General features: G+C 44.1%; 1 protein-coding gene across 1 annotated transcript in view; it reads right to left on the reverse strand.

Moving 5' to 3' along the window:
* The window catches only part of cdkal1 (CDK5 regulatory subunit associated protein 1-like 1), a 282,148-nt gene that overhangs the window by 104,869 nt on the left and 153,118 nt on the right, over positions 1 to 24,161 (reverse strand). Inside the window, exons 9-10 of the mRNA XM_083678910.1 lie at positions 16,708 to 16,874; positions 5,362 to 5,507 (exon numbers count right to left, since the gene is read on the reverse strand). Coding sequence (XP_083535036.1) covers positions 5,362 to 5,507; positions 16,708 to 16,874 — 313 coding nt within the window. The remainder of the gene's footprint in view (positions 1 to 5,361; positions 5,508 to 16,707; positions 16,875 to 24,161) is intronic.

Below are 24,161 nucleotides of genomic sequence, written 5' to 3' on the forward strand. Positions count from 1 at the left end.
AAAAGGAAGCCGCAGCAAATATGGCTCTGGCATTGTATTTGAAATGTTGACCATCGTTATGGTACACAACAACGTCTTATACAGTATCTGACACACATAAAGATGATACACTCATCAACTCACATCAACCCACATTTGAACAGTAAAAATACAAGAAGCTTAACGTTACCTAACAGAATACAGACGAGAATGAGAAAGGCTGAAGTTTATTGAAAAGGCCGGAACATCAAACGCACACATGCACATATATTTATTGAATGGGATTGGTGGGCTCAAGAGAGCGGAGACATGGCATAATTCTACCTTTAATAATCTATTTGACCTTGCCTACTCTTGGTATTACGGCTGTAAATCTAAACAATCCGCATCATCATTATAAAACAATATCTAGGGGGGAAAAACATGTTATACAATGCATAGCCTACATTTTCAAAGGGCACAGTTATGCATAATAGATATGTTTAGACACAACAAGCACGGTATCTACTGATTGATACAGCATTTCTCCTTAGACCCAGATTATGGGATATATCCTGGGGAAAACAAATCCAGATGCACAGACCTATCAGCCCTATGTGTAGCTTTAATCGATATACAATATCATCATTTGTGAATAACATGAAATCATGAATCGGCCAGTCGAACTCTAAACAGTGGCATAACCATGTTTATTTTAATGGGCTGTCTAGAATTGAAGGGAAACATGTCAGGCTCCCATACCTGTGTTGTGCACAGTACAGTACATGTGCATGAAATACTGAGTGTGTCAAAAGTAAATGAGCTCAACATTGACACTGTCAAAACATTGTGAAGTGGAAGGGAGCTTTGCGCTGGGCTTGAGCCTGATAGGCAACAATCCTGAACAGACTGATGAATCCCCCAGCCAAGCCCAACTCCATGACAGCTCATCTACCTGACAGGATTTGCCATCAGATGAACACACATGCTTGCAGAATTCTCATAAGACCCTGTGTATTCATCAATCTGGGGAAAGAAAGGGGGATGAGTTTGACGGACCACTATGGAATAAAGCCTACACTGGGACAATATTTAATGGGGTCTGTTCATCGTAGTAAAACATGTTAACATGCTTAAGTATCTATCCATTCCACGGTGGGGGGGGGGGGGGGGGGGGGGGGGGGGTGAGAGGGCGCTTTTGGCATGTTTGCAAAAGTCACTCAGATTGACTGAGAATGCTGTGGGCCATCTGTCCTACTTGATGGACTGATAGGAGAGAGGGTGGTGGGGGGATGGGGGTACATTTACTTCATGATTGTACTTTTGATTAAACCACACATATGGTGTTTCATAAGTCTTAAAAAAGAGTCACAAAGGAGGATGTGCTATGAAATAGGAGGATTCATAGATTGATAGAGTTGCACCTGACAGAGAAAGAGAGAGAGAGAGAGAGAGGAGGGCACAGAGAAATGGAGGGCACAGTAACATTGCTGAGGCTGTGCTTGTCTGTGTCTGCTCTCCTGTCCTGTGCGTCATTATCTTACAGGTGTACTCAGCTCCCTCCCCTCCCCTCCCCTCCCCCTCGGCAGAGAAAAAAAAATAATGCTCCACTGCCATCTTAATGGAGTTTCACTCATCACTCCATGGACATGGTAATAAAAGAGCTGTGACTCAGCGTGGCGGTGAGGGAGACACTGTCGTCTCGACAGAGACACACAGACACACACACACGCACACACACACACACACCTGAGATGACACGCACACCTGAGATGTCATGCTAGAGCGCAGGGCCACGTGGAGGCTGCCAGGAGGAGGCCACCCAGCCCAGGAGATGGTAATGAGAGCTAGTCCTCTTTCTCCCCGAATCAAAACAAAGGGCATGATGAAACACAAACACGCTGTTGTGAAAACAACATCAAACACACTCTCCTGTCTGGCACTGACACTTGTGGAGACAGTGTGGCAAGGTGTTGCAGCTCATCAAAATGATGACTTTGATACTGCTACCACACACACACACACACACACACATACACATACACACACAGTACAGTATGCACACACTAATCTTTACTCAGGCATCTCAAGGCAAACACACAGACACACACTCATATGATAGTCACTGAGCAGACATTATAGGGGCAGACATTGTGGCTCTGCACTCTCATCGACAGTCTCTGTGTCACCCCCGCCCCCTTCTCTCCCACCTTGTTTTCTCTCTCTCTCTCTCTCACACACACGCACCCCTCCTTCTCTCTATATTACATCTCTATCTCTCCGTCTGTCCTTCTCTCTCTCTCTCTCTCTCTCTCTCCCATTGCCCTAGCAGTAATCCAGTCTCCCTTCCAGATCCTCAGCTCACCCTGCACCAGCCCTCTCAGGGTTATCTCATATCCAGCTGTTGTTTTGGGAGAGGCAGCCAACAGCCAACTCTTTGGTTTGGAGGGAGTGGAGCTGGGGGAGAAGGTGCTGGGGGAACAGGGGAGGAGGAGGGGGGTCTGGGAGAAAAGTTAAAAAAAAAAAAAAAAAAAGTAAAATAAATAAATAAATAAATAAATAAATAAGGTTCATGCTAGTTCAGCTCCGGAGCCTGGCGAGGAGCCCACTGCTGTGTTCCTATAGCCCCAGCCACGCGCCAAGATGCACTGTTAGAACAACATCACAGGGGCCTGGCCGTGCTCCCTGCCGTGTCTCAATGAGATCGGCCCTGCATTCCGGCACCAGCCAATCTGCTATATATATATATAAAAAAATAAAATAAAAAAAAAACAGTAATTGTTAGCAGGGCCAGTCTGAACTCCAAGTCCAGGGGTCATTGTTTTCCATTGTTAGTTTCCTCCAGCAGACATGGCCTATTTATTCTCCACATCCTAAGCAAAACACATTAGGAGGAGAGAGGCAGGGAGTCAGCGTAGAGAGCAAGGAGACAGTGAGTACCGGTGACTCCCCTCCCAGCCTGGGGCTTGCTGCCTGAGGGAGAGTGCAGCAGTGTCCACACAAAACACGGATCTCATTTACACACACACGCACGCACGCACGCAGACACACGCACGCACGCAGACACACGCAGACACACGCAGACACACACACTCTGACCATTCAGACAGACTGTTGAACAACAACCTCACCACCAAGGGCAGTGTTTGGCTCAGGATCAATGCCTGACTTTGATCTAGTTTAGCAGAACATTTACATAACTGAAACCAAGGAAACTAGGGTAATGTCCTTATATGGAGTTTGTTAATAACACTCATATTCAGACATTTACTTTTGTATGAGAGGGAATCTATAGAGGGGAAAAGGGTTGAAATTACATTTGACCAAAATACATGTTCTAAAGGTGTCTGCAATGGTTATCATTACTTTTTAAACCCTTCAGCGATACCTGCCATCATGACTCTTGGCTATTTCAGTAGCCATATTCCTTAATCCAGTGTGTCCTGAATCAATCCTCTTTTTATGATCAGCTCAGAACAGAGGTTTTCTTAGGACTTATTTCTTCCTTGCATCTGAGTATTCCCTCCCCATATCCCCAACAGACTGCCCCCTTTCCATTCAACCCAGCAGGGCATGTGGGAGTCAGTGTACAGTGGATGGGGCTGAGACTAGGAGTGGGGTTGGGTCTGAGGATGGGGTTGGGGCTGGGGCTGAAAGCGGGGTTGGGTCTGAGGAGGGGGTTGGGGCTGGGTCTAAAAGTGGGGTTGGGTCTGAGGAGGGGGTTGGGGCTGGGGCTGAAAGTGGGGTTGCGTCTGGAGTTGGGTCTGAGACTAGGAGTGGGGTCGGGGTTGGGTCTGAGGATAGATTTGTGGCTAAAGCTAACACTGGGGCTGATGGGTGGAGACTGAGCCCCGCAGCCTGTGGCCCCCTCTCCAGGACGCCAGGCAGGCAGACAGCTTATTTCAGGATGCCTGTGCTCACAGACAGGGGCTGTTTGGGCCTGTCAACTCCTATTAGGCCTGAGCAGGCTGGATTAGGGAGGACGGAGCCTATCTCCCCTCTGCAGCTTGGCGTACAGACGGGGCAGGGCAGGCCTACAGCTAATGAACCACGCCCTCGGGTGGGTGAGGGGGGCATATGCATGGAGACACTGGGGAGAGAGAGAGAGAGAGAGAGAGAGAGAGAGAGAGAGAGAGGGCAACCTACACTTCCTGGTGTCGTGCCCCATTTTCCAGACAGGAGAAGGGGGCAGGGGCTCGGAAATCAGGGGAGGCCTGTGAGCCTGTAAGCTCACAGAGTTGGACCACGTGCTTCTGTGATGTCATCAGATATGAGCCAAGAGATCTCAGCAGATATGGAGGAAATGTATTTAGGAGTTCAATTCTGTCTATTCTGTGACTCTGACCATGTAAAACCTCACTTCAATCAAATCCCTACCAATATACATCCAGGGAATCAAACAGACATTTACAGAGAATTAAGTCTGTCTTGGAGCCACGAACACTAGCATTTGTTAAACGTCAAGATTTAATCCCTGTTCAAAAATGCATTGATCAATTTTGTGTTTTATTATGTGCATATTCATACGGTTCTAGGCTATGAATGCTCTATATGACATATTACTCTGTACATGATGCCTTATGAAAGACATTGTTATGCCTGCCTATGATGTATCTCATCATTTTAAAAGGCATTATAAACCCATGATACAGATAGGTAGTAAGTTCACACCAAGTGTTATCAAATGATTTAACTTTGGCATTAAGTCATTTCTCTGGCTGACGGCTCTTTTTCCTGTCACTTCCTAAAAGCCAATCATTCCCGGCTCTTTCGCCTGACCCCTGTAATAACAGCGGACCAGGCCCTCTCTGGGTGCCTGTGAGGCTGGAGGACCATGGAAAACCATTAGACTGGGCTCTAATCTCTACCCAGGCATCTCAAGGCAACTGTGTGTAAGCACACACACATGCGCACGCGCACGCGCACACACACACACACACACACACACACACACACACACACACACACACACACACACACACACACACACACACACACACACACACAGATAGCCACAGAGACCCCGGCAGACCCAGCCACACCATGGGAGAGAGAGTGGCGTGAGGCAAAATGAGGACTGGCTGACACGAACCAGAGTCTCAGACCCCCACCCCTGAGGGAAAAGCGAGGGGAGATGGAGAGAGGAGGGCTGGCAGGGGCATGGCCACATCAAGGCCTGTTCCAGCACCATCAGCCAGCCCACACACTCACAAAACCTTGAACCACTTTTCATCTCCCTCCCCTTTTTTTTTTACAGAGAGAGAAGAGAGTAAAAAAACCACTCAGGAATGCTAATGGGCAAAAGAGCCTGGCTAAGCTCTTTGCTCTTTTGTGATATCTGTGCCTTTTTCATTCCCCCCCCCCCCACATTTTTCTTCTTCTTCTCTTTCAGGGGGGACTTACTTGTCTTTTAAGAAGTCGACGACGCGTTTGAAGTCGTCGGCGCAGTACTCTCTCTTCATGTCCATCAGGACGCTGTCGGAGGCTGACTGGACGGGGACGTGGAGGAAGGCGTACACCCGCGGATGATTGAGGATCTTGGCCATTTCCTGGAGGGAAGAGATGAAACGGGATGCTGTAATCCAGGGGGGGTGAAATCCCTGGCATGTCACCTCTGTGAGAGAGCTTATCCTTTCATTTCAGGCAGTCAGAAACACCGTTCACTCACACACACGCACGCACACACACACACACACACACACACACACACACACACACACACACACACACACACACACACGCACGCACACACACGCACACACACGCACACACACGCACACACACGCACACACACACACACACACACACACACACACACACACACACACACACCAGTGGAGGCTGGCGAAGGTAGAAATCGGAGGACTGGCGCAGGGTTCAGAGGGTACAACAGTGCATGCTGGTGAGAGAGCAGCACCAGGGGAGGATTATTATGACCATATGTGATATCAATTCAACTTTCCTGTTAAAATTACCCATGTGTCTTCACTTGACTCAGGATTCTAACGTACGGTCAAGGGGGGGAAAGGGAATCATTCACTGTCCAAACATAGGCAGGCAGGCAGGCAGGCACACACACTCACACACACACACACACACACACACACACACACACCGGCCCACCCCCATCAGACTATCATGTACCAGTCAGAAATCTGCTTCGTCAATCCCAATAACCCAGATAAGCACCTTGGTTGAGGCGTCAGCTCTTTCTCTCTAATATCCACTTCAGCAGAGATGTACAATGTACCAACAGTGACAAGGGTTCCAATTGCATTTTTTTCTCCCCTTTTCCCCATGAATTGTCCCTTTCAATAATTATGCTATGCGTACAGTAATCTGATATTCTCTTTGCATGCTTGCAATTTTGACACCGCGTGGCCTGTGTTTCTGTAATGGAATGCAGACCCCTGCACCAGGGAAAAGTCACGGCAAGTTATGTCAGTCCCAGAGAGCTCCGGCAGCCAATTCACAGCCACTCATCCCCCTTCTTCTCATTGCCATTTACAGAAAGGTCTGACACCCAAAGCTCAATGCAAATGAGCGATTCTTTAATTTCTAACCCCCATAAAATTAAGCAAAGACAGCTTTTTCCTACACTTCACAGGTGTAAACACAAGCAAGAGGGAGCAGCCTCTCTCTTTTGTGCTTTGCCCCTTTTTAAGGCCTGTGTGTGTGTTAGTTGTGAGTTCATCAGCAATAAACACTGCAGCTGAACTGTGTAAATGGTAGCAGGTCTGTTCGGCTCTGACACACAGTTTAATTATCCCTCTCCCCTGAGCAGTGAGAGAGCGGGAGCGTCCCCCTGAAGGGACTGTGACCGTCTGCAAAGACAATCCCGCTCAGGCCTCGGAGGGGGACACAAGCCGGATTTGATTCCCTGTAAAGGTCAGTGGAATTTCTCAAAAACAGCTAGGGCATTTGTTATGATGACAGCAAACACGTGACTCTCCCCCCCACTCCCTCTGCACTAAACCACACACACACACACACACACACACACACACACACACACACACACACACACACACACACACACACACACACACACACACACACACACACACACACACACACACACACACACACACACACACACCTCTGTCCCAGGGCAGGCTGGAGGAGAATAGGTGGTGTAACACGGAGATGACTTCTTCAGAGATAAATGAGCCGGGGCAAAGCCAAGCTCCCCAAACAAGGACCTTCAAACATGGGTCACCTGGCTTTACCACGCTAAACAATGGAGAACTAAATCTAGGCACAAAGGAGACAATGACAAGGGGGGGGTCAAAGGTCAAATGTAGCTGTGCAAGCAATTAAAACCATTCAGATGACAGTACCCGATGCCTATGGCAGCACTTGCCTCGTGTATGACTCTGGGACAAAAGAAACAGCAAACCAAAACAAACAAAAAGAAAAGAGCATAGAAATAATAGAAACCACAGATGACAGATGTTTAAAAGCACACAGCTGCTGGAGGTTGGTACATCTGGTTCGCCCCTTTCTCATATTCCCAACTTAATTTTATAATAACAGCCAAACTTGGCAGGAGAAAGGAGATGTATTATTTCATTTCCATCTGGAGTCAATGGGAAGGGAACCCTCTTGGAGAAGCTATTAAAAGGCCTGACTCCTCTCGGCTGTTTCACAGGACTGTGTTTTATCCCAGCTCAGCACACACAGTTCCCAAAGATCTGTGAAAAAGCTGTGTGTGTGTGTGTGTGTGCGTGTGTGTGCGTGCGTGTGTGCGCATGCTCTGCTGCATCCTGAATGACATTTCCAGAACCGTTTACCAACTCTGTGACTCAAGGGTTCCAGAAGACCCTGGACTCTACACAGCCGCACCCAGTGCCTCTACACCTGAGCAGCTGTCAGTGTTTGTGATGTAAACACCACAACGCTGGGATCAAGTTACCATGCCTGTGTGGAGCTGGGACTGTTGCTGGGCACCTCCTGGTCCCATTTAGGAAACTATTCTACCGAGTCAGAGAAGAGTGATGGTTTGTACTGTATTATAACCCCAAGATTGATCAACATTCCTCAGTTTGTCTCTGTGTTATCTGTCAAATTAAAAGCAACGCTTCTTTCATAGTATTTCTAAACGTTGGAATTTCAATTGCCTTGCAAGGAACCTGAGGCCAACTCTGAGGTCATATTTTCAGACACTTTTCTTCAGGGAGAAATTCCACAGATGTCCATTGTTCTGTTTGTGAGTATGGATAAAAGTGGATCTTTAAGGAGAACCGAAAGTTTCCTCTTCTAAACAAAAAAAGAAAACGTGGTTAGATCAGAGTTTCTTTCCTAGTTTGAAAACGGAGCAAAAAACAGGGAAAAAAGGGGAGTGAAGTGAATTCATTTCCTGAGGTAGAGCAGAACCTACTGTCATAAGGGTAGGGAGACTACTGCAGATGTTAATTCTTCTGAGCAGTCCAATCACACTCATACTGTATCATTACCCAATGTCTAATCACTACTAAAAAGAGAGGAAATGATTTTTGAAGAATTTGTTGATTGCGGTCCGTCTTTACAATTAAAATCCATTGTGCTAGTGCACACTTTCCACTCCCCATCATGGCTAGTCTGGCTCACTTGTACTTCACCACATGGGGTTACACATTAGAGGATCACAATTAAAAGAATTAATTAGATTGAAGAATACCAGCTGATTAGTAATGTAGACAAATCAGGCCTACTTGCACTGGGACATGTAAAGTATCCGAATGAATTAGCGTTGTGTCACACCAGACAGAGCAGGATTATGGGTAGCGGGTAGCGCTGAATGGCAAGTGGAAGCAGTGAGAGACTGTCTGTTGCTGGCATTTTCACACAGCCTAGGAGCTGCTCCCTCAACCCTGTCACTCTGGCCTCTAACACACTGTCGTGTATCCTGGCAACCTCTACCTGGGGTTCGTACCCTTAAAACACTCCTGTTATTCACATCACTTTTAATGAGGCCAAGAGGCATTGCATCACTGGCAGAGGGAAAGATGGGGAAATTTAAGAATGTGTGCTTTGAATGTATGGTTAGCAGACTGCATGTATGAACAGCTTGAAATCACATAAGAGAGAAATGGACTGTTTGGTCAAATGGGATCTGTCGAAAATGAGGCTGGGAGTACAATTTTCCCTTGGTCCTTACAGGAAGCCCAATGTGCAGATTTCATCAGTGATGTCAGTGTGAGATGTTAAACAGTAACCTATTCAGACTGGTCATAATCTCATGAAATACGCCATGCTCTCATTGTAATATAGCTTGTACAGTGTGTGTGAGCACAGATTGCCAGAAAATCCTTCCTAGCCCCTTCCAAAGGCCATGACCTAATAACCAAAACACAATCTATCTCCTCTGCTATTATCATTCTGCCCAAAAGTCATTGTTATCTACAAAATGAAAAAAAATGTAATTGCAATCCCTTCAAAATCATATAGCCAGAATGTATTTAAGTAAATGTGACAGATTAGATTATGCTGATTTCTCGGTATATCTCTGAAAAATAAGTGTTGAATATTCAGTGTTCTTCTCCTTTTATCATACTTAGAGGTAAGGAGATTTAATGTTAATGTCATACCATAACAGAAATTGCTTCAAACATCTGATATCTGATACAGTAGTTTGCGATAGAGAAAATAGGAAAATGCAGAGTTGTTAATTAAGCAACATCTAATTATCGTCTGTGTTAGAGGCATTATCTGATTGCCCCGCATCATGTCCCCAACAGCAATGCCTTTTAATATGCATCTTATTTACTCAGTAAAAGCATCATTTATTGGGCGATGGTAATATGCGCTCCGATCTCATTAGAGCGAGACAATGAGGACTCCCCCCTGATTTCAATCAACCAATCCGGCGGCTGCAGACTTGGAGGTGGGTGGGGGGCACGGAGCCTTGCAGATGGCATCGCGTTTGAGTGACAGAGGACCCGTGATGGGCACTGGAGATTAATTTAGTGAGGCCAGCTCTCTTTCATGGCACAGCAGATACAGAGACAGTCAGTAATCCCAGGGTCATTCATCATGTGAGGGTGACAGCCTCTATCACCAGTGCCTCACGCCTCCTAATGACTAATGACTAAACATTATCATATACTGTCCTGCACTGATCCCAGAGGTGAGACCGTAACAATGCACCTAAAGAACAGTCAGGAACAATAACTTAGAATGCAAAAAAAAGCATATGAAAAGTGTTTCCAGACATCTTCCAAATGTTCCATTGTACTTACTAGCTACCCTGTACTGTGTGTGAGAAACCGCCATGATATATTTTCATGCTACAGTTGAGTGTTTTTAGAGTCTTTCCTGTCAGTAGTCTCAACGCGTCATGTTGAATGTGATGTTCCTCAAATTAACCCAGCATGACTTCACATCAAAGCTAGCTTGCTAATTGCATAAAGAGATTTTACAAATGTGCACAAAAAGCTTGATAAATGATGCACTTTTCTATCTGCAATGTTTTTTATTCGTTTTTCAATGGAACGGCTGGTGAAATTATCATGCAGAAGCAGAGCTAGGGGGGAGAAAAGGAGAGAAAAAGAAGGCCAAACCTAATTCAATTGAAGACCGCACAATGCAGTGAGAGATCTCCCATAACTGGAGGGTCAGTAGGGTTGCTGGTGATGGGAGTCCAGTAATAATACAACATTATAATACTGCCACTACCTAATGCTCACAGACTTCCAATGAAAGCCTTCCCCTTTCATCTCTCACTGATCACATTAGATGCACATACCATGGAATGATGAAATGGCTTAGCCCAATTGATCTGATAGCAACCAGATGCATAAGATATGAAGAGAAGGCGATATAGAAGCTGCAGCATTCCAAACACGTTAATGTAGTCAGGCAGTTTGCCGTTGACGAGCTGCAGAACTGAAAGGATGTTTCCAAATCAGGAAAACATTTGTTAATTCTAAGTTATATCACATCTTGAACTGAATGTGGAATATAACTGTATAATGAATTTCTCATTCATTATATTGCATTCCCCAATGGGCTAGTGAACCTGTATTTCTTGGATAACTGCTGTTTTCCTTGGACCATGTGCATGTGTTTTGGCACATCATGCCTGAAAAACACAAAATCTGCCAGGGATGAAAAGCTCCACTATCGTGATATTAGAATGGAAAATGGCAGCTCGAGCCAACTGTTTTAAAATAGACAAGTAAGATAAGGGTAGAGGGGTTGGAAGATATCAGGAAAATCTGTCTGGGACCTTAAATACACCAATACATTGTACTTCAGATTAAAACATCTGATGCAACATGGTGAGTGGCACTGAAATTTCATTCTATCCTTAAATGAACTTGTACACTTCCTGACTATATCTAGATCTATGAAGTAGACCATAGTAAATATGAAGAGTGGCGTAGTACAGAAGGAGCCACCACGAACATGCTTATTTGAGATACAATAAATGCAATATAGAATAAAAAACGCAAATGCGCACTCTTACATAGTAAGCAAACAATCCTAACAATCCTGACCAGAAGCCTATCATCAGACATCCCACATCCCATTTCCCACCTCTCAGTGAGTCAAATCCCCCATACCTCCATGTAAATGAGGCTGTGATATACAGTAGGAGGCGTAGACTGGGCTAGAATCCAGAGCTAGGGATTGGGGGCTGGTGCCTAACTCATGCGTATGCATACAGTACCATGCTCATGGCCTGGGGCTTCATTTTGAATCAGATTAGGTGGTGGCTGTTGCACTGATAACTCCCGTTCTATAATAAAGCCTGCTTCTACTTTACGTAGCAGGAGATAATTAATCTATTAAAATGTCATTCTGTAAATTAATGTCCTGAAGGTGTGGCAGGACTCCATTTAGCTCATGTTGCACGTTGCGATCAATGATCGACAGCTCCTAGCTTGTTAAACCCCATCTACTGTACATCACCGCCACATAGTTCTAAAATTATCCACCTTTCATTTATCTCATTGACACAGAGAAATTGATTTTCTCACTCGTTGGTACAGAGTGAGGTGTCGGTCAACAGAAATGTATGTGAAGATAAAGCGGTTTGGGTTTTGGCACTGCAAGCCTAGGACATCTGTCCACAGCCATTCCCTCAAGCTGTTAATTCTCTGCTGAGTGAGTGAGAGTGAGTTAAAGAGTCTCTCAGTCGGCTTGGTGGCACAGCACTCATGTAAAGCACATTTCCCTCTCCAGGGAGTGTTTTCAATGGTACTGTATGGTACTGAGAAGTAGTGTTTTGTGTATTTTCCCAACTCCTGTAAAGTACATACATGACATACAATCACAATCCACAGAGGCAAATTTTGAATGGATCTTATGGAAAGAGGAGAAGGCCCAAAGTGAACAGCACAGCTGCAGATCCACTTACTGTACTGTTGTACAAAAAAAGAGGTAGTGACTAGATTACTGAACAAAAAAAGGTCTTTGAGCATCTGACTTCCTCTCAACCATGCCAATCATGTTGTTAGATGAGCCAGAGAAAAGAGCACCGGCGTCACAAGTGTGAGGCTTCATCTGATTCAGGAGAAATCTGACAGCTGCTGAGTGAAGGTGCAGGCCCCATCCAACCCCTCCCATTCCCAGACTCACCCAGACACACATGGTTCCAGCCCCAGGGGGGAAAAGGAGGAGGGTACCAGGGGAGACAAGTTATGGAGTTCCCACATGGTTAGACGGATGTCTCCCGAGAAGAGAGCAGATTCTACAGCGACTAGTTCCCCTGACGCTGAGGCCAGTTCCCCTGGTACCTCCCTTGCTCTACCTCCTGTAGAACCGTCCCAGTGGAGATGCCATGTACAGTGCCCAAGACACACAGGACAGCAGGAGGAGAGAGCAGGCCTGACTGGCTGGCTGCAGCAGCCATACGCAGCCAGGCCACAGAGGGACTGTAAGGTGTGAAGCAGGGCTTTAATGCAGTTTGAGACAGGAGCTGAGGGAGCAATGTGCCCAGAGCGAGAGCTTCAGTCTGCAGATGGCCACACCAATCAGTGTCAGCAATTCCACCAGTCCCAAGCTGTGTGAGTGAGTACTCTGCACAAAAAACAACTGCCCAGTTAAAGGGCAAAATGGTAGAGAAAGTGAGATATCTTGCTCACAGGCAGGCAGAATCCACTCTCATTTCACTCATATGACAGTAGAATCCTGTAGCTATGTTTTTTGAATGAAAGAAATGCCACTTTATAATTCATTAGATTGAGAGGGAAAAGAGCAGAAAACTCAATGTTGCAACTACTATTGTTATGCCTCAATATATTTTCCCTTGGTTGCGCATTTAGATGACATCTGTAGCAAATGCAACAAAGATAACCACCAAATCCCTTCAACCCAAGTGCAGTCATAATTTACAAACAGATCAAAATGGATTCTTTTCCTATCAATTTGCCGTAGTGTCGCCACAATGGTACATTAAGCCCCTAATGGACAAAGAGTCCCGAGAGATTCATTAATATGAAAATGGCGCGTGTTTCGTATGAAATTAGCAGCCTGTGCTCCAAATACAAATTGCACTGGCCTCCCCGGGGCCTGGGGTATAATTGACTGAACTGTGAGTGTTCTCACATCTCTCACTTCCCAGATTAAAGGCCGGAGTAGGGGGACAAAACATCACTGGAACATGAGAGCGAGGTAGAGAAATAGGGCAAACGTGCCACTGCAACCTAATCATCCACCTAGGTCACAGTCAAGGTGGACCACGTATACCCCATACTGTGCCACAAACATATTAGAGGCTTTACAGCATCATTTCTGCTGTTTTATAGAGGACACAAGCTCCAAGTGCTGGATGTGCTCTGAATTATTCAGAGGAGATAGCTGTGACAGCGTTCAAACACCCCATCTCTTGTGTATACAGGAACAAACTCCATAATATGCTGAGGATTTGAAGTAGCTCTTGATAGAGTAAGGGCTTCATCTAAATGGCTGAATGTACATGTAGCAGTAGTCATAAGGATAGAAATAAGAACTATTACTCTTTTAAGAATCTATTTAAGTAGGCCTTCATGGCATGCAGACTGATTCACCACAGATACCAGAGGAAATGAGTTAACAGTCATAATCATACTGACCTCGTTCCACATTGTGCTCATTCATAGAGTGGACCATGGTTCATTCCAGCAGCAGTTTGTCTTCTCTATAAAACTGTATTGTATAACAGTGGCCTGAATGAGAGCGCCTGTGTAATACAAGGAAACGAAGATGGCGATTGTTGAATTTAAAAGAGTTCTATTCAGCGGTGGAGTCACGCCACGGAAAAAAGACAAAGCCTCTTAAAACATACAGTCAAACAGGCGCTGCTGCCTGACCCTTCTCTGGCGTCTTCTCCAGTGTTCTCCCACTGACGATGCCTTGCAGAACATAGTCATATTCACTCATAAAGGAGCCCAGCTCAGATCAATGTGCTTTAGCACATGTGTAGTATAGCGTTTCATTAGGTGACCATCACAGGGATAGAGATCTGACCCCATTGTCAACCACAGGGCTCTTCAACCACATAATCCAGCAGAGAGGGTGCTTCACGTGAAAAGCCTGTTTGGTAAACGAGTATTCAGCATGTCAGTGCAGGTCAGCTCCAACCACAGTGAGCCACTTCTTAAGACCTCAACGTGTCTGTCATAACGAGGTGTATTCACACTGACCTTTTAGATCAAGGAATGAATCACAGGGAGAGAGAGAGAACAAGAACTTCTACATAAAGGTTCAATTTCTGAATAGTATAAAGAAAGTCACTTTTCTAAAGAAAAAACAAGGTTTGTTGCTATGATGGAACTGTCTGCTGTGATTTCTTAGAGGTGCTTCCACACAAAATCAAATATACCATAAAGCCATTGAACAGCCATTGACTGGGGTAATGTTGGGTAAATTACAATAGTTTCTGTGTTAGGTTTATTGTAATATAAAATACCTCAGATTTAAAGTTTCTTCTCTAAAACTACAACTCTTCAAGCCATGGGCCAGGGTTAATATTGCTTTAATGAATAAAAGATACTTAGTTTGGAAAAGCTTCACTTCACCATTTAAGCTAGCTATTGCAATTCCAAAATTGGGTACACTAATTTCTTCTGAGAATATGATCACATCAAAGACAGATTTTTGTAATCATCAGCACAATATCCTAAAAAGATTTAACCTCCAGTGCAGGCCGACTGTAGATGCTGAGCTACTCTGCATTTAAATTGTACTTCTCCAACACTTCTGCATGAGCATAGTCCACAGATAATTGTGAAATCTGTCTGAATGGAGGAGACATATCTATACCTATATTCAGATGAGGGCTCTGGCAAATATGAAACGGACATCCATTATTTAATTGATTTGATCCTGAGGATTTTAATAAGGCACCTAGTTTTCTAGTCCATTTAGTTTTTCGTTGGTTTTCCAGTCAGGCAGTCAAATCCCCCCCACCCCCAATTGCTTCATACCCGCTCAGCACTGACATAGTCGGAAGCGCCGTCTTCTGTCTGGCAGCTGCTTTGCAATTTCCAAGGCCAGTGACAGAGAGAGAGAGTTCTAATCACCCTCTGTTCTCTGTCGCTGGGCTAACGTCTGCTAAATGGTTCCTTATAAAGGGTCTTGATATGCCACAGAAAGACATAGCCTTTGCTGCTAAACTTAGAGCCCTTTTTCTTGTAATTTTAAAACCCCACTGGTCAAAGGCAAAGTAAGACTAAAAAAAACAAATGTGAGAAAAAAATGAAAAAAAAAACCCTGCATTGTTAAGATACCTTTTTACGGTTTGGAGAGAGCATTAAAGCCACAATGTAATCAAAAAAAGTCCAAATAAAATGCCCATGAGAGGCAATCTGGACCTAACAGCCCCAATCACCAAATGGAGACGTGGTTTTCTGGACTGTCAGAAGTAGAAAATTAGAGTGTTTCTGAAGAGTGCACTTGGCATTTTTTTAACCAATCAAAACCATTTTGTTTGATTTTCCAATATCAGGTGATGCAATACCTGGTGTCATAAAAAATAAATAAAAAACAGATAGCGCTGCCATTTCAGAGTGACAGGAACATAATACTTCACCTTCAGAAGACTGATGGAGTAAGTACTTTGAGGCACTCAAGTTACTTGAAGAATAATTGTTTAAAGTATTAAAAAAGTGCATGTGCTAAACATATGGAGCTGAATAATGAAACTGACTCCAGCAGATGAAACGCCTTCAACTGTCCACCACCACATATACAACCTTCCCTACATTTCTAATTAGCATGTAATTGTTATTTCCTTTCATTAGAAAAAAAAATCTTCATCAGTTTTTAATTTGAATGTAACAGAGCATAAACGTAACCTATACATATGGGGACAAAATTACAACCTCAATTAACCCTGAGAAAATTAAAACTGCTTCCCCCAGCACTTCTTCCCCACATCAGGAGGATTACCACTCTCACTCCACCTGGGGCATAGTTGCCTTTCCCCACTATCTCTGGCCATTGTTCAACAAGGGAGGTTATAGGGGCTGAGAATTACCATTCAGCGACTCAAATGAGGTTTAATGTTTTACCATCATAACTTCAGTCCTTCATGTCAGATAGCCATAAAGATGTAGGCTATCTACTATATTAAACAAAACCTTACTAAAAACTAAAGCATGAGGCAAAAGCCTCTATATTGCAATGAATCAATAATATATTTATGAATATTACAACATTTAACAACTACAGTTATACGGTATACAGTTTGGGGTAAAGCTTGAGGAGCTGTGCTTGGTATAAACACATGGTACAGTAAGGGTGTAAGTGATGGGCAAAGTGATAGTATTGTAGGTGTCTCACCTCTAGGTGCTCCAGGATGTAAGGAGGGTTGGTCATGCCAAGTCTGAGCATGGCACCCTCAGGGATCTCCTCCACCAGTTTCCACAGCAAAGTGGGCAGGTCTGTGCCAATGTCCCTCCCATAGGCCCCAGTGTCTTCACTGGTCAGCCAGATCTCACACACTCCCTCTAAGGGGAAAAGGGCAGAGAGAATTCCAATGAGAGGCGATATAAGTTGCATAGAATACCATAGAATAGTACCATAGAATACCAACATACTGTACATGTACGTACGTAGCAGATTATTGTAAAGAATGTCTGCTATTTGTTGAACAATTTTGCAGACACAATGGAACCACCTACAGTACCTGGAAGCCATATAAAGACAGATAACACAATGGCAGATAACTTCAGTCAAAGTGGAAAAGCTTGGGTGAGTCAAGCTAATGCTCTGAGGGATCATTACACATTGTGAGTAAGAGGCATGCGATCATGAGTGAGCCATAAGTAACAATGATGCAGATATAAGTGGAGAGACAAATCGAAACCATTAACATTGATATGCGACTTCTGTGGGCATCTACCAATAGGAGACTGCAGTTTGAGCAATGTGCAAGACATTAAAAAAGCAGATCAGGAACATCATAAGATCCTTATAAAACCATTGTCTTTATTGCAAATTTTCAAAGCCAATTTTTCACCAGCCGATGATTTCAAAATGACTCTTTTGTCAACAACCGGGGGGAGAAAGATTGTGCAATAGCTTGATTCATGAAACTGCTACTTATACTGTACATGCTTCATAAAATCTGTGAGTAATTACATTGTTCCTGGGTTTGGGCTCTGTCTGACACGAGGATGACAGACTGTGGAAGCTCAGAACAAGTGCTTCGTCTCGTATGTCAGATTCTGGGGACAGTTTGCTTTCGAAGGCTCCCATGTTTACTGGAATGTGCAGATGCAGCAGTCATGCAAGCCTCAAGTGACTCCCAAACAATGAAGGAGAGAAAACTGACTTGTGTTCTTATGACATGAGTCTGCTAATTAATATTTACTAGAAATCTGTAAGATTTTTGAGAAGAGAGAGAGCAGATGCTGGGTTGACAATGACATGTCTCACTGCACAACACAGAGACCCTTTTTTTGCATGTGTCAACTTGAGACACAAACACGCATCAATAAACGTTTGTTTTGCTTTATTCCAACTGATGTTTATGTTTTGAACCGTATTGTACTTAAGTTAATGGATGACGACTGTCAATAACTGAGCTTAACATTGAGTGCACATTGCAGAAAAGTACAGGACAAAAAGTCACACTACTCCATACTTTACAGTAATTTCCCCGGTCTGAGATGCCAGGGTAATGGACTGATGGTATGATCTTGGTGGGTTTCAGCTGAATATACTGGACAGCGCAGGACAGTGAAATTATATTCAGGTGTGTAGTTAATGAGATCTAGTGGTTTCCAACCAAGACCTCTTTCTCTCAGTGGACCTTAGACTGCATCAATATTCCTAAACACATACTCTATACTTTCGCACAGCCAGCTAGAACTCAGCATTGATTAATTATCAATGAAATCCTTCACTGCTTCTACTTCAATAATTTACACTATCATTTCCCTGAGGCAGAACATCCAGATCCAGCCACAGTGCTAAAAACAAAACATAAATACTAATAGAACAGCAGCATATGAAATAGTCTAGCTACCAACCTTTAAACTTGACACAAGACACAACACTACTGTAGATCGATTCAAATAATAATGACTGTTGGCAAGAAACCTAGGCCTTCACTGTAAAATACTAATGTTCTTTTAGTTTTGGGCATAAATAGAACTGTGGAGACATGTTGACCTAGACTTCAAATTCAATGCTCACAATGAAGGTCTGTGAATTTAACTCTTTGAACATTGTATTTAAGAGTTGTTTCAAAACAGTGGCTTCTGAGAGCTGGCAGCTATTTGGATTTTATAACTGTTTTAGCAGGGTTACAATACCTTGCACATAGCCGGGTAGACTTGTAAAAAACAAAATCAATTAACCCCAGTGAACTGGAGGTACGGTATCGTTAAACACACCAGCAAAACAGGATACAAGAGGCAGCTTGACATTTCCATTACCTGTGCATCGTTAAAAATGATCAATGCCATGTTATTCTGACCTGCCATTGTGTTCTTTCCAGATCAGCCCCATCTACAGTTTGATGTCATGCATTAATGGGTGGGTGTTCATTTTTCCTAAAAACCTGAAGCGCTCGCAAGGGAGGGAAAACGAGTGAGCTGAGCAATGGGTGGAAACAGGGCTGGTGTGGAAAGAGTGCTCTCCCTCGGCTGGGCCAACAGGGTGGGGAGAGTTGGCCCCCTGCAGGGGCGCATCCCAAAACGGGTGGAGGGAGAGAGAGGGGGGGGAGGAAACAGCTGCAGCTGGGGTGCAGAAGCAGGGCCAGGAGGACAGCCTAGTGCTTCCTGGAGAACCATCGCTCTCCAATAAAAACACATCAGGCTAAACACAGGCCGCTGAGGGGCGTGGAGGAAAGGGGAGGTTGCTGAGTTTGTCTAGGACAGTCAGTCTGCATGTCAGTACTCCTACAGTAGTTTCCTCCAGGCCAACTGTGTGGCATGACTCTGACGTCATCGGCAGGTTTGGCTTTGTGGGACAACTCCAATGTGGGACAGTGAAAGGGCAGATGGGGAATGCTTTCTGGCTGTGGTTTCTGTACTGTTGACAACCATAACATAACATTAGCTGAATAGCATGTATTGTATCATCTGACTGCTGTTGCATAAGGAGCATCATGGCTACAGCTCTCTCTCTCGCAGTGGAGAGAAGCCTGCTTTGAAGTGCATGCTTTGAAGAGCACGTCAAAGCCAATCAATTCAACTCATTTTGAGGTTTATTAAGCAGCATTGTGAAAAAGTAAAATCACATTAAACGATACACAACACACCACACTCAACAAAATGAATATTTCAACAGCTTAGCAAAAATAAAGCTAAATTGTTAATTGCCTTTTGAAAGCCTCACCCAAGCTGTCAAGCTACCATTTGGCCTTTCAAGCCTTGGTGTAAATGATTCATTCTCTTTTATCCATTTTAAACACTGTTTACCCTATCTTACACAGAGAAGTATGCTTCCTCGTCAGCAAGGGCTGAAGAGTCGACAGTTTGAGTGTGTAGGGTAAACCCAAAGTAGCAACTTTGCGCACTCGGCCTAGCACTAACATCTGTGAGCCGTGGCACTGGGCCTCTGCATTCCCACTCTGTAAAGTGGGAGCTGCTCAGGCAGACGACAAACAGCTGAACCAGGCCTGTCCAGAGCAGACCAGAGCTGGACACGAGGAGGGGATCAGGGCCATCCAGCTGACCCTGCTGCAGGGCTAGGTGCCCTACACTCTGGGGGGAGCGTCTCCAGAGCACATGCTAAAGACGTTAAGCTCCATTACCGCTAGATGGGGTAATTAAAGAGTGCCCTGTGAGCGGCTCACACTGATGACCCTCTCACAGGGCTCATAACCTAAGCTGGCTGGACTCTGTGCGCAGTGGTGGCGGTACGACAGCTTTATTTAAGAGAGATTAGCATGCTGGAAGAGGCAAAGAGACAGCGGAGGGGCTAATAAGGCTCAGAACCGCTTGCATGTTTAGTTTGCATATTTATCCCCTCCTCCTCGCTCTTCTTCCCCTGTGTTATATTCTACAATCTGCATGATAAACATTCTGTTACCGCGGGCGATCATCCCGCTGCTTTCTATAGATATTTATTCATGCCCAGATTACAGCAAGGTCTCCAGGCACTTCTTCAATTTTTCCTTACGATACACAGCCAGGCTGAGGGCTCTAATCCAAATCGCATCAGTATACATACCGCTTCCTACTGGAGAATGCACACAAAACGATCCCATTTCACAGTCCAAACATTGCCTTCCATGACATCAGTCAACATACAGAATCATAGTTATATACATGCATTTTCTACCAAGATGACAATTATAAACCTGATTGCCAGATTATAAACTCCATCCACACATCCTCAGGGCATGGTTTAGCAGAACCGCCTTTCATTTTCACCTCTGGATCAACCCGCAAATGTATGGCAAACCTGTTTGGCAAAACCTGTATGGCAAACCCTGTTCTCTGCACTGAATTCCTATTGATATGACAGCCATTATCTTTGGATCAAACACCCCGGTTTCCTGTGTAAATACTCAATACAGTTTAATGCAAATGCAACCTACAGTATGCATACTGTATAGTTACGCATATATGAAGAGGTCTCTCTGCTTTGATGTTTCAATCTCAATATAAGTAAAGTAGAGGACTTATTACAATATCAGACATAGCAGGTACTGCTTCCTTCTGATCTAACAGTGGCGTTAATTATTTCCACTGATGTACAATATGCAAAACAACCGCTGTAAAGCCATGAAATACATCTCATGGGAGTGGGATGAATGTACAGATAACAAATGAGCATGTGAAATGGCCTCTGCTCTTCTGTGAAATGGTATGGGTCTCCACCATGAATGTCAGGCCTGAAACCACACTCCAAAAAAACAAAAAACACTGCAACTGACTGACACTGGTCCTCTGTGGTTCATCCTAAATTACTCTAGACTTGAATTTGGGTATCAACCTAATCATTTAATCCATCCATTAAACAGGCACACCAATCATCTTTGCTCTAGTCCTCAAACATCAGAAGCCCTGCCAACTGCCTTTGACATGAAACCACTTCAAAGTGTCCATCCCCTTACAGACCTCTACTCGCAGACACATGAAAGCCTCTATATACTGGTACAGTGTATACTGAATCTCCACTACACACCAAGGACTGTGATCCCCAATAGCGAAATGTTGTTACTGGAGTAATTAGTTACTACACAGTTATAGGGGCAACTTACAGTAATGTAAAATGTGACCAATAAGAATGTTAACACGGTCACTATGATGTTGTAGGAACCTATAGGAAATAGATCATATTTGTCCTGTGAAATCCATGTGTGCCTCGCTCTTCACAGGTAAGAATGAGGAAGGGCATCCTAATCCAATGCTGGAGAGACTGGAGGAAGGGGGGGGGGGGTGCTGGGAAAGTAGAGCGAGAACAGACACAGGCTCTGAGGCTCTGTCGCGTCAGGCTCTCACACTGGATTAATGATGTCATACATCACTTTGATGGATAGGAGAGCTCCTCTGAAGTGGTGGCCAGTTTTCGCCAGAGAGAAGATGGGGGGAAAACAATCTATTGAGATGAAGAAGAAATAGAGGATGACACCGCGGAGTTGGCTCAGGGACAAACGACCTTGCACTGTTGTTTTATTCTGAAACATAACTATTCGTTAAGCTTGGGTGCGTGAAGCTAGGATGACAGGATGGATACACACACTGATAAGAAAAAAAAAAAAGGACCAACTGGAGAACCATCCCCTTTAAGAAGAAACATTTAGGAATGAGCTGAGCTGAGCAGCCACATGGGAGGAAATAGTTACTTCACTCGTTTGACGGAGTTGCCTGTTCTTCATTGTGTCCATTCAATCTTGTTAAGCCTGTACAGTATTGTTCTTCTTCATCTATCTTTTGATTGATAAGGTGAAGAATAAGCAAGCTGAACATCAAATGAAAATGGAGATTTGCTCCTCCGAGAGGCATGAGTGCACAGACAAGCCCAGGCATGTTGCATATGCAGATGACTGCTAACATAAAGCCTGAATGTGAAAACTCTGACAAGTGGTAGACATCAAGCACTGAGGAAGAGTCTCTCGCTCTGGTGTGTGTCGTGCTTCTGGGGCTGATTTCCGCTTGGATAATGAGAACACATATATATGTGGCGCTGGCCTCTGGGAGGTGACAAGGCTTAGAACAAATGCAGTTTGTAAACAACCAGTCCGTATCTCCGTAAACACGGCAGCTTTCATGTAAAGATCTGATCCTCGCAAGATAAAACAGCAAGTGCAGAGGCACTAAGAGAACAGGATTTAACTCTGGATTGTTTTTATCTGGCCCAAAATATCTTTAAAGACATCTGAGTTCCTACAGGGGCCATACTGTACCTGTCATATAGGGCCCCATCTGCAACTTGAGCTATCCATTATGTTATATGAATACATCATATTCATATCCTGGTTCAAAAGGCTAGTAGGAACACTGGAAACAAACACAGTCTGCTAGAAAATCACTCTAAATGTTCTGCCATGAATTAATTTATGATTGTGCTTCAATGTTTACTCTTTAGCAAAAGCAATTTCATGGCTTTTCAACATTTGAAGGCCTTCTACTATAACAGCATAACTTTAACTGTTTCCTCAAATTGAAATCTGTCCATCTAAACAAGTGTTCTGTAAGATTTGTAAGAACCTAGAAATTCGTGCACAAGCTATTCAAAATTGGCAAAATTATAAAAATGGAATAGAGGCAAACACAGAGTCTGCCTTTGGAGTTGCTAAATGAAGGTTATCAAAACCACTGAATTACTTGGTTTGAGCATAAATATGCATCTCTTATCTGGTTGATTAAAGACAGAGTTTTTACAAACACAGCTGATTGAGCCTCATTAGAAACGGCCTCAGAGCCTATATTTGGTGGGAGTCTCTTCCCTACCCACCCAAAACCACTATGACTCGCCCTTTCTAAAAATACTGGTGATCGGAAAGTAACGATAAACCGAATCAATCACTGATGAACGACATACAGTAATTATCATAGTAAACTGCTTATTGAGGTTGTGTCCTCTGTAAATGTGCTGATGTGTGACAGGGTGATGCCAGGGTTACAGAGAGAGAGACACAGAGAGAAAGGGAGAGAATGAGAGAGAGAGACACAGTCCAGACAGCCCAAGAACTGTTGGTGGGGTCCAAGAGCCAAACTTCAATCCACAGGATCACCAGGGAATTTGGTTTCCCAAGAAACCCCAATGACGTCGCCAAGGACAGACCTTTCAGTTGTAAATTAAGCCTGACTTTTTGGCACATGAAATGTCCAATTTCCAAGCACGAATAGGAGGCAACTCAAGACCCTTATATATATTTTTGAGCTCTGAGCACAAACAGCCAATGCTTACTTTGGCAAAATACCCCTCGAGCACTTTCCAACACAAACATACTTGTAGGAGATCCACATCCACACATCCTCAACAAAGTCAATGAAAATCATAAAAAAACAAACATTTGAAAAGGTAATTTCTCTTCAGTAACCCTATGCCACAGTGAGAGAAGCTAGGAGGGAAATACAGTTTCTGGAAATAGATCAACACTAATTGCCCTCAATAATTACTACATGCATCAAGCTTTCCATTACATTTGTATCCCTCCCTTTACCTCACCATTCAGACAAGGTGAACAGTGGTAAGCCAGAGGGCCCTAACATACTGTTCTGTACTACTGTATGGTTGACTCTGTGTTACAGGGTCAGTGATATATAACCCACTGCAAGGGCTCTGTATCACACCAAATGATATGTAATGGCCTCCATTTCCTGTTAAAT

This window comes from Argentina silus, assembly GCF_951799395.1.
Source record: "Argentina silus genome assembly, chromosome: 10".
Classification (NCBI taxonomy): domain Eukaryota; kingdom Metazoa; phylum Chordata; class Actinopteri; order Argentiniformes; family Argentinidae; genus Argentina; species Argentina silus.